Source organism: Hippocampus comes, unplaced genomic scaffold (genome assembly GCF_001891065.2).
Source record: "Hippocampus comes isolate QL1 unplaced genomic scaffold, H_comes_QL1_v1.1 scaffold22, whole genome shotgun sequence".
In the NCBI taxonomy this organism is placed as follows: domain Eukaryota; kingdom Metazoa; phylum Chordata; class Actinopteri; order Syngnathiformes; family Syngnathidae; genus Hippocampus; species Hippocampus comes.
The window spans coordinates 4,398,428-4,410,990 of NW_017806175.1; the positions used below are offsets into that span (position 1 = coordinate 4,398,428).

At 41.0% G+C, this 12,563-nt stretch overlaps 2 protein-coding genes across 3 annotated transcripts in view; one reads left to right on the forward strand and one right to left on the reverse strand.

Annotated features, from left to right (window-relative positions):
* Window positions 1-5,223, reverse strand: part of hook1 (hook microtubule-tethering protein 1) — a 19,376-nt gene extending 14,153 nt beyond the window's left edge. Inside the window, exons 1-8 of the mRNA XM_019896961.1 lie at window positions 4,984-5,223; window positions 3,902-3,987; window positions 3,099-3,171; window positions 2,926-2,976; window positions 2,561-2,693; window positions 2,113-2,180; window positions 1,947-2,006; window positions 998-1,081 (exon numbers count right to left, since the gene is read on the reverse strand). Of these exons, the coding sequence (XP_019752520.1) occupies window positions 998-1,081; window positions 1,947-2,006; window positions 2,113-2,180; window positions 2,561-2,693; window positions 2,926-2,976; window positions 3,099-3,171; window positions 3,902-3,987; window positions 4,984-5,055 (627 nt within the window). The 5' untranslated portion in view covers window positions 5,056-5,223. The remainder of the gene's footprint in view (window positions 1-997; window positions 1,082-1,946; window positions 2,007-2,112; window positions 2,181-2,560; window positions 2,694-2,925; window positions 2,977-3,098; window positions 3,172-3,901; window positions 3,988-4,983) is intronic.
* Window positions 5,224-7,442: 2,219 nt separating this feature from the next.
* LOC109532224 (E3 ubiquitin-protein ligase RNF170) lies at window positions 7,443-12,483 on the forward strand. 2 transcript variants are annotated; one of them, XM_019896958.1, is made up of 6 exons: window positions 7,443-7,625; window positions 8,993-9,089; window positions 9,379-9,538; window positions 10,621-10,694; window positions 11,172-11,282; window positions 11,823-12,483. In XM_019896958.1, exons 1-6 carry the CDS (start codon window positions 7,459-7,461, stop codon window positions 12,129-12,131), a joined length of 918 nt encoding a protein of 305 aa, XP_019752517.1. In that variant the 5' UTR covers window positions 7,443-7,458; the 3' UTR covers window positions 12,132-12,483. The 2 variants fall into 2 exon arrangements, with proteins under 2 accessions (XP_019752517.1, XP_019752518.1); XM_019896959.1 differs by having other exon boundaries at window positions 9,379-9,487.
* The last annotated feature ends 80 nt before the right edge of the window (window positions 12,484-12,563 follow it).

Sequence of the window (12,563 nt, forward strand, 5' to 3'; positions counted from 1 at the left end):
GGACCGAACCAACACACATGACAGAGAAGACTCTGCTTCAGCATCTCAGGGCATGACAGGAAGAGCTTTTCGACAAATAGCTGAAGGGACATTAATAGTTTAGCAGAATGCAATTTTCAAATCGCAAAGGGTGTAATTATGAAGAAAATAAAATCGATTTTGGTTGGTCAGTAGGCTTTTTTATTTATGTATATGTTTTTAATTTATATGGTGTCTAAGAAGGTTCAGTGCAGTTTACATATTGTTTCATGAAACATCAAAGCGATAAAGCCATAAATTTGTTTGCAATACTGTAATCACATTTTTGTTTACGCCACATTTTTTTTTGTAGAATTCTTTGAATTTCTTGTAGTGAACGGTCTTTCATATTACCGGTAATTTCGTTTGCCTTTACCTTAACGCAAGTCTAACCAACAAGACCAAAACATTTTTAATCTACATGGGAAGAAGACCTCCAAAAAATACTGAGGGGCAAAATATATATTTTTTTACTGCAAGTGAATGCATGAAGAGCAAATTGCAAAGCCGTAGAGGGGTTCACTGTACCATCAAATACTAAACCGCATCATCTCGGAGGTGCAAAATTAATAAATTCATCCAGCACGGCCGTGAAGCGTCCCGATGAAGCCACTTGTTAGCGTCATCATCCAAGCAGCACGAGGGTTTAGTTTTGCTCACGTGGGACTTACCTGGCGGCCAAAGGGGGGGCCTGGCGTAGCGGCAAAACGGACAACTGAATCTGTCGAGAGTCCAGTTGAAGACGTGATGGGTCAGTGCCCGCTGTTGAGTGTGGTGTGAACGCTGAGTGCTGGGCAGACCGTGTAAGCTCACAGTCCTTCTGCCACAGCAGCTCCAGACAATGGCCAGATATTGTTTACACTGACCCTCAGACAAGCGCGCGCGCGCGTGTGTGTGTGTGTGTGTGTGTGTGTGTGTGTGTGTGTGTGTGTGTGTGTGTGTGCGTGTGTGTGCGTGTGTTTAGAAGAAGCATGGTCACCTGCTGGTCCAGCTCCTGGCAGCGTTGGACGAGAGCTTCCTTCTCTGAGGATAGCTCTGACAGTTCCTCCAAAGCTTTTCTGAGCTGGACACACACACAGGACAAGCGAAATTAACAACAGTTTGCTCATTTGTGCTCTGGAGTTTTTTTTTTTTGTTTTTTTTTTGCTCTTTATACAATTTCATTTTGATGAAGGGAGTCTTGAAGCACATCACGCAAAAAACAAATGGCTGCTTCAAACCAAAATGTCTGATGACTTGTATAACTTGAGGCGTGCATGCTTTAGACTTTTTAAGGCCCTGCCCACTTTTGTGTTGATCAGTGATACTGGTGTCAGGGGACTATTTTTTTTCTAACTTTCCAAGGGGTGCTCCTAAATAATTTTGTTTCAACGTTGGGCAGACACATTTGCTAAAATTGTTGAGTTTTCATGTATGTTGGGTATTACCCAAAAAGTGATTCACTCATTAAACCCTTTTTCATTCTTATTTGACCAAATTTCCAAGTAGGAGTCAGTCAAAGTAGGAGCCCTGAAATGCGCACAAAATGGCAGCTTAAATGTTCCACTTTCAGTTCAATTTTTAGGTGTGGGTTCTTGAGACTTTTTCACGTGTCTTGTTACGTTAAACATGTCCACCCAGTTTTGTGACAGTCAGTATGGAGTTTTGCCAACTTTTGCGTCTTGGAATTTAACCCAAATGGCTGCTTCAAAACAAAATGGCAGACTTCATTTTCAATTTTGGACATGGGTTTTTAAGACTTTTTCATGCGCCCTGTTATGATAGACATGTCAAATTTATGTCGATCCTAAAAACTGGTTTCTAGAACTAATGTTTTTTTTAAAGGCCGCAGAGGATTTTCACCAGAAGACAAAATTGTTTACAGGCACGCTGAGGACCCCTACAAAGGTGATTCCAGTGCTTGAACCTCCTCCATCAATAGCACTGACCTGCTGTTCCAGGTCCCCAGACAGCTCTGCTTTTCTGCACATGGTATCTCTATGTAAGAGCTGTAAAAAGAAGAAAAAAAGTCAGCAGGCTTGTCACCCATTTACAAAAGGACACCATCGTTCCTCAGCAAGCAGTATGTGATGTCTTCTTGTGCGCGGACCGGACCTCCTGTATGGCTGCCATGACAACGTGCTGCACGGACTCCTCCAGCGTCATGATGATCTGGATGTATGCTGGCAACAAGGAGATGCACACTTATTGGGACGTTTTACTTTTGTGTGAGTGTAATATGTTCAGATTAGTCGACTAGTCGCGACTACTATTTGTGAGGTGACTAGTAAAATAGTCATTTGTGGTAGCCCGAGTGCCCACTTGTGTTTTACTGTTCTCCCGGCGTTCCGTAAATGAGTACTTAGGCAACCGGTGCTGTCATAGGAGGCCATTAGAATGAATATAATGTAAAACCTTCATGTTGTTAGTCGAAGCAATGTACATCAGCAGGGATGCGCTTTGAATTAAAGCGGCCGCAGAAACAAAAAAAAATCTCCCTAACAAATAAACTCAAATTAATGTACCCAGCACAACCCGCCTGAACATGTGGTGAGGACCGCACCTTGCTTGCGCTCGCAATTGACGGCGCATCCCAGGACGAGTTGCAGCAGCCTGCCCAGCTCCGCGGGGTCCGAGTGCTCGGCAACCAGGGCCACGTCGGGCAGAGGGAAGTCGGAGAGCCCCTGGCCCAAAACCTAGTAGAGTGAGTGAGTTACACGAAGCACAAAATGCTGAACTTTTTCCCCCCCGACAGCCTGGAGACGTGATTACATAAGCGCATACCAGACTTGATCCGAGCTTTTTTAGCCACAATGCACACTGCGTTCTTTCTTGTGCATCTTGCTAACAACACAACGACGCCGCCTCATTGGACATACAAACACAATGAACGAGATGAGGAGGCGCTGAAGGACCTTTCCGGCCTACCTCGTTGTAATACTCCAGCACCATCTGCAGGATCTTCTTCAGGTTGTTCAGCTATGGGGGTCACGAACACAGAGTGCAGTGTTAAAATGGAAGCGGCAGCAGCGCCCCCCGGAGGATGTGAGGAGTGACGCACAGAGAAGATGATGGAAGAAGACGAGAGGGCTGTTCTCTACCTTCAGCCTCCAGTTGTCATCCACGTCCGTTTTGATGCGAGCGAGCCATCCGTCAGTGAACCATGACGGGTCTCTGCATGACACACATGGCGCTGTGTCGTTAAACACTGCGTCAATCACTACAGTGGATTCTGTCTTTTTTTTTTATTTTTTTTATAAGATGCCACTTACAACAAAAACTTGTTTATTCAAGGTTCTTTGTGCTTTTTCTAAAACGCCCTAAATGTGACAAAATGCTACCAAAGCTAAGTAGTAACTGAGTCAAGGAAGGATGTTTGGAAGTATGCAGACGTATGCAGAAGCTCTTCAGTAAACTGCAACAAAATTAGCCGTTCTTCACAGAGGATGAAGAATATATGCCCGTGAGCAATGTTCTATTGTCTTGTCTCCGTGCTCTACTATTTGTGTTCGGATTGCCGATGCCTGAAGGGTGATAACGCCGCAAAATAGGTGCTAACTTGTTTATGCCATTTTGCATCGTTGGCTAGCATCAAGCTAAGCGTAGTTTGCTAAGGCAAAGCCATGAGCTTGTTTTGAATTTGAATGTGAGTCTGTTTGCGGTATTCTCATTTTGTAATGTCCAGTCACTCATATCTCAAGCCCCCTACTGTAACTTAATAATACCAAACTTATTTAAGTCGAGTATATTCTACAAAATCAATGCAAATAAAGTTCCTTTTGTTCATCCGTGCTGCGAGGTGATCCATTACTTTTATTAGAGGTATTTCCGGGCCACAACTCATAAATTTGTCGGAGAAGGTGTGTGCCTGTGCACAAGGGTGTGTTCCTGTGTGTCTCCTCACATTTGCTGGAGAGCCTGTGATATGGCAGCACCGGTGGTCAGGTCCTCTACTGTTGTGCACGGCGCAGAGGTGTTGAACGTCTGTAACTGAAGGGGGAAAAAAAAAAATGTAATAACGTGCTAAATGTTTCCGCAAATAATACCGCCAATTATAGTCTTATCTAATAGGTTGGCCTACTTTGGGCTGCTGTTGCTTAAAGAAACCGTTCACGATAATGACTTAATTAGATGGATGTTGTCCCTTGTCTGCTGGTTAAACAGATTAGAGTTCTAAATGCATTCATGTGGTGATCGATAGGCCAAGTGGCTAAACTAAGAAGTCTGAGTGAACTTGAGATTCCTCACACACTTACCAGTTTAATGGGCTCTCCAAAAGAAGCCTCTTGGACCGTGGAACAAAACCTTACCTTTTAGAGTCAAAAGAATTTCACCAGACCAAAGCGCTTAGGAGTTTCATTTGACCACAATATTTGTTACTGTGTTAAATACAATTTTATTTAATATAAAAAATACTAGCGGTATCAATACTCTGTATCAGTGTGCACTCAAAGAGTGAATACTCATACTTGTATTGGTTTGGAAAAAAAAGTGGTATCCAACATACTTTAAATTTCTCACACCATTTAGCTAAATCTTAAAAAAAACAAAAAAAAAAAACAATGAAAACTAACTATTATTGAATTTGACGAGTTTAAAATGTAACAGCCTCACAAAACAGATGTGCTCGAACTTGAAATTTCTTACAAATCTCAATCCTAAAAACACTTGTTGACAAAAGAAATGTTCAGACAAGCCATTAAGCCCCCGGGGTCTCCAAACTGGCAACCTTTGTTTACATTAACTGTCACACGTGACCTCCCCGTAAGCTAATACAAGTCGATACTCACACTAATTACGGTTAAACACAACTTGAAAAAAAAAACGCGATGACGGTTGAAAATTTAGTTATTATCTGACGCTTATTTACTTTAGTGACGTATTTTTATCGAAAAGCCCAACCACCTCCGAACAGGTGTTGCCTGTTGGCATCGACTGGTTGTCACACAGCGTAGGTGCCCTGCAAAAAGAAACGTCAAAACTCACCCATATTATGAGGCTTTCAACCAAAACCGTTTTGCTCTCGTCCATTTCCCCCGACAAGGCAGATAAATACATCAACTACGTCCTCCCCACCTGTCCGTCCGCTCCTTTTTCACAAACCCCCCGCACTTTTTTTCTTTGCTTTTGACCTCACCTGCTGTCGAGAGGTAAAGCTTTAACGCCAATTACGTAGGAATGGTGGAAGTAACGGTCGCTCCGCCACAAATGACGTAAAAAGAAAGGTGGATATCATATCCACTCTTTCGTCTTGTTTTCCAAGGTTTATACGCGCTGGCGGCGTATCCAATCAGCGTCGTGACGCTGGAAGATTGACGGCCGCATAAACCAATCGGGAGACAAGAGTCTTTATTTATTTTAAAGGGCCAGAATAAATTAAAACAAAAAGTATTAGCAATTTAATGAATGAAGAATTATGCATATGTGCTGCTTGAGAATCGAATAAAATACAGATAATCATCATTTTATCTTTTGAAGTATTATGTGGCATGGCACGTATTTCCGCTTTCTGATAGTCCCTTTTCAAAAGGCTCTCTCATAAAAAAGCATTAAGAGAAATGAACCATTCTGTCATAAAATTGAATCGAAAAGACTTTTTGAGGTACAGGATTTCACACGATAGGGACACAATTTACAAACACAAAAGTTACATTTGATAGGTCAAAAACTTCACCAAATAAGCCTAATGGACTTGAAACTTATTTTATTTCTATGATCATGTTCACACAACTTGGTACAATTCGACGTGCTATATATGTTAGCATCTGCTTGGTAAAATTAACATACGTACGTACAATAAATGCTATTTTATTAGTTGTATTGTTTTATGACAGGGCGTAGTAGTTTTCCTAAATCATAGAAAGTTCCGTTTCCTGTACTGTGGTCATCAGACACTCTTTATCTAGGAATGTCCCCCCCTCCCCACCAAAAAAAAAAAAAAAAAAAAAATCAAAGCACACATAATCATGTGATGTTTAATGATGATCCAAGACTGGACTTTGGTGCAGCAGCTTTTCTCTTGCTGTGAGAGCGCCTGGCTTTTTTATCTTGCATCCAAGACCCTGACCCCCATCAACCTCTGCCCACGCTCCCCGCCCACTCCCTCACCGAGTGCTATTTTTAGATGACCTGCAGCGTGTGTAGTGCTTCTCAGTGGAAGGTGAGGCGAGGAGCCAGAACCGCGTCAATATTTGCTAGGGCAATTCCCACAGGACTTGAAATTTCTCACACGTCCAATTTGGTGAACTCTACAAAAGGCCGGTTGGATGATGTCACTTCACCAGATGGAGGAAATGATACAAAGCTAAAAAGTTACATTTATGAGGCCAAATGTCTAAGTCTGATTGACTTGAAATTTCTCACACAGGTTTATCTCAATGTGCTCTACAAAAAAATAAAATAATTAAAAAAAAAGCCCCTTGGATCATGGCACTTTCACCAGATGGAGTGGTTGATAATAACATCAAAAGTTCAATTAATAAATCAAGTATAAAACGTAAAAGTGTGATTGACATATTTCTCAAACACCATCTGCTCTAAAATGCTTATTTCACCGTAGAAGTATTATTGTGGGTGGCCCGGTGATCCAGTGGTTAGCGCGTCGACATCACAGTGCAGAGGTACTGGGTTCAATTCCAGCTCCGGCCTCCCTGTGTGGAGTTTGCATGTTCTCCCCAGGCCTGCGTGGGTTTTCTCCGGGTACTGCGGTTACCTCCCACATTCCAAAAACATGCATGGCAGGCTGACTGAACACTTTAAATTGTCCCTAGTGAGTGTGAGCATGGATGGTGATTCGTCTGTGTGTGCCCTGTGATTGGCTGGCAACCGGTTCAGGGTGCCCCGCGCCTACTGCCCGAAGACGGCTGGGATAGGCTCCAGCACCCCCCGCGACCCTTGTGAGAATAAGCAGATCGGAAAATGGATCGATGGAGTATTACTGTTACCAAGCCCCAAAGATGCAAAGTTGAAAAATTCACACATCACGAAAAAAAAAAAAAAAAGAAATCAGATTAACTTGCAATTTCAAACGCAAATGCAATTCAAATGTCTTCAACAACAAAAAACTTTGGACCATACAATTTCTAAATCTTAAAAGTAACACTCGATAGGCAAAGTGAAGCGCGACGGAAATTTTTTTACACAATTCTACCCAATTCCAATGACAAAGACTCTTAAATAGTGGAATCTGGTTGGATGGAAACACAGTTGCTAAGCTCATGAGTTAAATTTGGCCTTAAGTGCCTCATCTATGTTTATTTTCGTGGTATCATAATGAGGTAGAATGGCGCGTTTGGTCAATAATTGTCCAGGTCAACTCTAGCCTACGTTAACGTGGGCCTGCTTTAGTATTGCTTCAACCTGCTGCAGTCGTGTGACCAGCGTTGGAATGCGCATTTCGTTTTATGGCTTGCGGGAATGTTTTTCCGCGTTCATTGGCTTACCTGACCAGCGGCGTTTTAGATGAGTTCAAGGAGTGACTGCTCGTACCACACAAAGCCGGAGAGTGGAACCTGGTTGATGATTAACAGGCAGATGTCATTTAGGCCGCAGCGCCTTGCCGGCGAGCCGCATTTCACTTCCTCCTCGCCAGCCTTCACTATGAACGCCTGTCGCAACTCCAAGATCAGGTCAGGTCAGACACTTGGCACGGCATCCAGCAACTCTTTTCAGTTTCAGTGGGATGTAATTGTGCTACAGACGGTCTAAAATATTGTTATGTTGGAATAGGGATGGGCAACTTAAATGATGGAGGGGCCACAATTATTCATCCGCACTACTGGCGGATTGTTCGCGTAGGACCGTGCACTTCCTAAAAATATGCATGACAAAAATGCCTTTTTGAAAACGTACAAAATCTGTGCATACAGTATGTCTGTTTGTTACTGAAGATAAATAGTAAATTTGATGCTCAGTGCACGTATGAAAGATGCAGCTTTTAACAACAAAGGGTTTAAACAATCCAAAAATAACCGCATACTGTGATTTTTTTTTTCTTCCCTCGTGCAATTGGTGCTCAGGCATAAAAAATCCCATTCAAGGACGGCACAAAACTGATGAACAGCAAACCAATATTTAAGCGCAAGAACTAATTTTGTTAAGAACAATGCAGAAAATGTTCAAAAATTGCATTTGCAACCATAAATCCGGAGTAGGGCTGAACATTTAATATGATTCAAATCTACATTTAACCTTTATTTTATCAGGTAGGTCAATTACGAACAATTTCTCATTTATAATAACGGCCTGGCCAAGAAACCCCAGAAGAGGCAAAATTTGGTTTGGCATATACGAAAGCCAAGCGCTTCAAACTTTCATATGGTAACTTCGCAAAATGTGAAACTTTTTCACGTGATTTATCTTTTTTTTTTTTTACCCCAGTGTGGCAGCAATATGCTTCCGTATATATTGACGTTCACTTTTGTTTGATACGCTAACAAAAGCAAATTTACTTAAGTCCTTCGACATTTCTTAAAGTCTTTTAACCATTCCAATTTCAAAATGTTGAGGTCATTCAGTAAATCTTAAGAACTGTTGATCAAATCCAAATTTAAACCAATTTTAATATTTACATCCTCTTTCCACATTTCTTGACCTATTCAAACCATCCTAACTTGAAATTATTCAGATCATTCGGAACATCTTGGAAGCTATTTTCCCAATAATTCCCACACTTCCAAAATTCTATACTTCGCATCATAAAATTCACAAATTAAGCGAGGTTTGATATATTCATCTCTTCCTTCCGCATTTCTTGAACGTTCCAAAGTATTTCAACTTCCAATCTAACACTTCACATTTAAAAGACATATTCAACAGCATTTCACTTTGGCTTTGCAGTATTTACCAGCAATTTCCACCGTATTTCCATTCTCGACATTCTTAAAAAAAAAAGAGTGACGCTTTAAAAGGGTAGATGTAGTCTGTGACTGTTCTTATCACAGCCATCAGATTTGAAAGCGACATGTGTTTACCTTGGCATTTTGTCACATTACAGATGGCGCCGTCTTCCTTCTCAAGATCCAAAGGGTCAGGGTCACCCGGGTTCGCCCCAAGGCCAAAGGCCGCCGCTGCTGCTGACCACCAGCAGCATGGTAAGAATTTCATCACTTCATATTTGACTTACGGTTTGCTGTCAAGCTTCCTTTGGATTCTTCCCCCCCCCCTATTACGGATTTGCAATGCTTCCTGAAATATGTTTAGTTTAGTGTACGTGTCAGATGTACATATGCCAGATGAGGGACCAAGATGCATGACAAGCATACAAAGTTGTAAAACCAATTCTGCCGCTCCCTTTTATTGTAGCCTTAACATGGCCATATTTGTGTTTCACCCCCCCCTATCTACTTCCTGCTTCATGTCCTTTTATTATTGCTGGTGCAGGAATGTCCGCCGTCGTGTCCATTGACGAGTCAGCGAGAGCGACATTGTCCAGTGTGCCTGCAGGTGGCCAGCTTCCCCGTGCAGACCAACTGCGGCCACTTATTCTGCGGTATGAGTGCACGGGCAGATTGGATTTATTTAACGCTGCTTAGGTGTGAACGTGAGTGTCAGGGTTTGTTTTTGTGTGTGGATGTACCCCGCCTCCCGCTCCAGCTCACATAGTGAGGATAAACGCTGGAAAGAAAATAAAAAGGATAGAAGAAAAATGTATTCCAATTTAGTTTCCAAAATTAGCCCAGCAACTCTCGTTGAGATTTAGGACATTTCTTGTTCATGTTCTTCAAGAAGGAAAGATGATGGCCGATTGGGATCCAGCGGCTGTTTGTTAATGCAAAATGGTTGTGTGTCACACATTTGTGTGTTTAATTCATCAGGGTGACGCATGTGGTCGAGGGGGCCATCTGTTCACTGTTTAATGACTAACTCTTATCAGCTGACTCGACTGCTCTGATGGGCAAAATATTCATCTACAGTTTGTGATGTTTTACATTATCATTTTATTTGCAGTATTTGAATGCTTGTATTTTTTTTCGCATTTGTATTTTTTTTTTAGTTTTACTTTTATGTTGTTGGTAAAATAGATTTTGCTTTTTTTTAAAAAAAATTTTCAAAAGGAGAAGTCAAGTCAAAATTGTTCCAGACACTAACATGTTCTAAGTGGCCCCACTAGTTCAAATACAATATTCTGAATAACATTGCATTTGTAGAATATGACTGAAGCGGCAAAAGCAGTTTTCATGCATCTCAGCGGACTTGCTGTCGACTGAAAATGACATCACAGTTGCTCAGGGCTCCGAATGATAAATCACAGCTCATTTTGGGAATATCACATGACCAAACCTCCAAAAATTGGTTATCAGTAATTGGTCGTTACCTGACCCTGGAGCAACTGTGATGTCATTTTCAGTCAACAGAAAGGGACAAAATGGCCGCCTCTTGAGATGGATAAAAACAGGTGTATTTTGCGACTTTGTTCATATTCTACAAACATAATATCAGAATGCTGTGTTTTGACTAATAGAGCCACATTAACCATATTATTTTGCTAGAAAAATATTGACTTAACTTCCCTTGACTTTTAAGTTAAATTTTACTTTTATACAATTTTTAAAAATCATTCCAATACATTTATTTTATTTTTCAATCATTTTTACATTTTCATTTTTTCCCCCTGGTTTTCAGCTCCATGTTTGATCGCCTATTGGAGGCACGGGACATGGTTGGATGCGGTCAACTGCCCCCTCTGTAGACAAAAGGTACTAAACTCCATTGGGTGTTTCGATATATGGTGAACTCTCACTATTTGTGGGGTCTAGTGACCGGAGCCTGCAGCCACTCTCGAAAATCCAGCGATAAAAGAGGGTTGGATTTGCATACAGCATCAACGCCATAGTTCTAACAGGTACACGATCATGAACCCATGTTACATAGACATCTGTATTCAGTAGTTAAATCATTCAACACAAACAAACCACCGTTATGTGTCCTAGTTAGCTTAAATTTTGGCATTTACTCAAATCCAGTGATGAACTCAATTTAACAACACTAAGATTCCGCCAGATGGTGCCAAAGGAAAACTTTTATTGCTTAAATAAGGTCACATGGAGGATAGGTTTCGCACAAAAATCTGCAATTATGCAAATTCACAAATATGTGGGGGTTCACTGTACACAATACAGTCTCTGTGTTTGTGTGAATGGAGTGAAAAAGTTCAAATTCAAGTTTCTACTCAGGTTAGCGTCATGTGTCAGTTGTTTAATGAGAGCCGACCGGACCAGCAGTCCAAGGACGTTCTGGGCCAGATAAGTGACTACAACAAACGCTATTCTGGCGCGCCCAGACGGGTCAGTACACCCTTAAACGCCAACATCAAAGAAAACTGAGAAAATCCTTTATTTTTTTTTTTAAATGTAGCAATTTGTTTTACTATCAATCTTTAATTATATTTTTTCGTCTCAAATTTGACTTTTTTTTAAAATGATTTCCATTTTTATTAATTTTGGTTTTATTTTTTTTACTTTGCAATTTCTAAACATTTTTTAAAGATTCATCTGTTGAAAAATACTTTTTTCTTATTTTAAATTGTACTTATTTAGTAATTTTCATTTCTGTTTTGTTACATATTTGACTTTGATTTTGAAATGTCTTCTGCACAAAAGCATGTTTCCAGATTATTTTATTTCATGTAACCACTTGACAAAATAGAGTAATGTACTTAAAAACAAGGGCATTTGTAATTTTTATTTTCAAATTATCATTCTTATTATTAATTAAAAAAAAATGTTGATCATGTTTTTTTGGGCTATAGGCATACATATTCTATTGTATTTTTAAAAGGAATTTCCACTTACATCATTTGTGACGATGCTACATTCTGTTTCCAGATCCGAGACTACCTGTCAGACGCGCCCATCCTCCTGCAGCTGGCAGTCCGTGGGTCAGGGACCCCGGGGGGTCTCGTGTGGCTCTTCTTCTTGCGGGTGGCATTGTGTTGCGCGGGTACCGCCGTCTCCGTGGCCTACCCGCCAACACCATCAGGTTCGCTGAAAACATCCCCGACCCTCTGCGGCCTCTTGGGGCTGCTGGACGACCTGGTGGTGGTAGTCCTGCTCCTCTTGTGCGTCCTCAACGTCAATCATCAGATGGCGCCGGGGAGAGGGCGCTCGGCCGGTGCCAGAGCTGTGGCCAGCTAGAACATTCAAGCATTTCCAAAACATTATAGACACTAAGTAATCTGCATTTTCCTAATTTGGACTGAACATCCCTGTATATATAATGTATACTGTTTTTAATGTGTCAAATAAAATATTTATTTTGTTTCTATTAAATCCAAAATGTTTCTAATACTTTCACAATGGTTCCTAAAGTGAGGAATGGCTTTGTGGATGGATTATTATTATTGAATTTCTTTGGATTGTGGCATTTTTTTAGACTCTTTAAGATCTGTTGACTAACTTAATTTTGTCAGAAAGGTTCTAATTAGTTCACTTATTGATGGAACAGGCCTCGAAGTAATCAGGCTTCAGTCTATTCAGGTGATCAGAGAAAATGAACTCACCAAATTTTCCAGTTTGATGTTTCATATGTGTTCTTCATGTGGCATTCCTCTTCCCTATTCAATAATA

Excerpts from the sequence above, each read along its gene's own strand:
- LOC109532224 (XM_019896958.1), top strand. The coding sequence starts at position 7,459 with ATGAGTTCAAGGAGTGACTGCTCGTACCACACAAAGCCGGAGAGTGGA. Across the intron at positions 7,626-8,992 it reads TGTCGCAACTCCAAGATCAG|ATGGCGCCGTCTTCCTTCTC; the intron begins GTCAGGTCAGAC and ends GTCACATTACAG. Across the intron at positions 11,283-11,822 it reads ATTCTGGCGCGCCCAGACGG|ATCCGAGACTACCTGTCAGA; the intron begins GTCAGTACACCC and ends TTCTGTTTCCAG.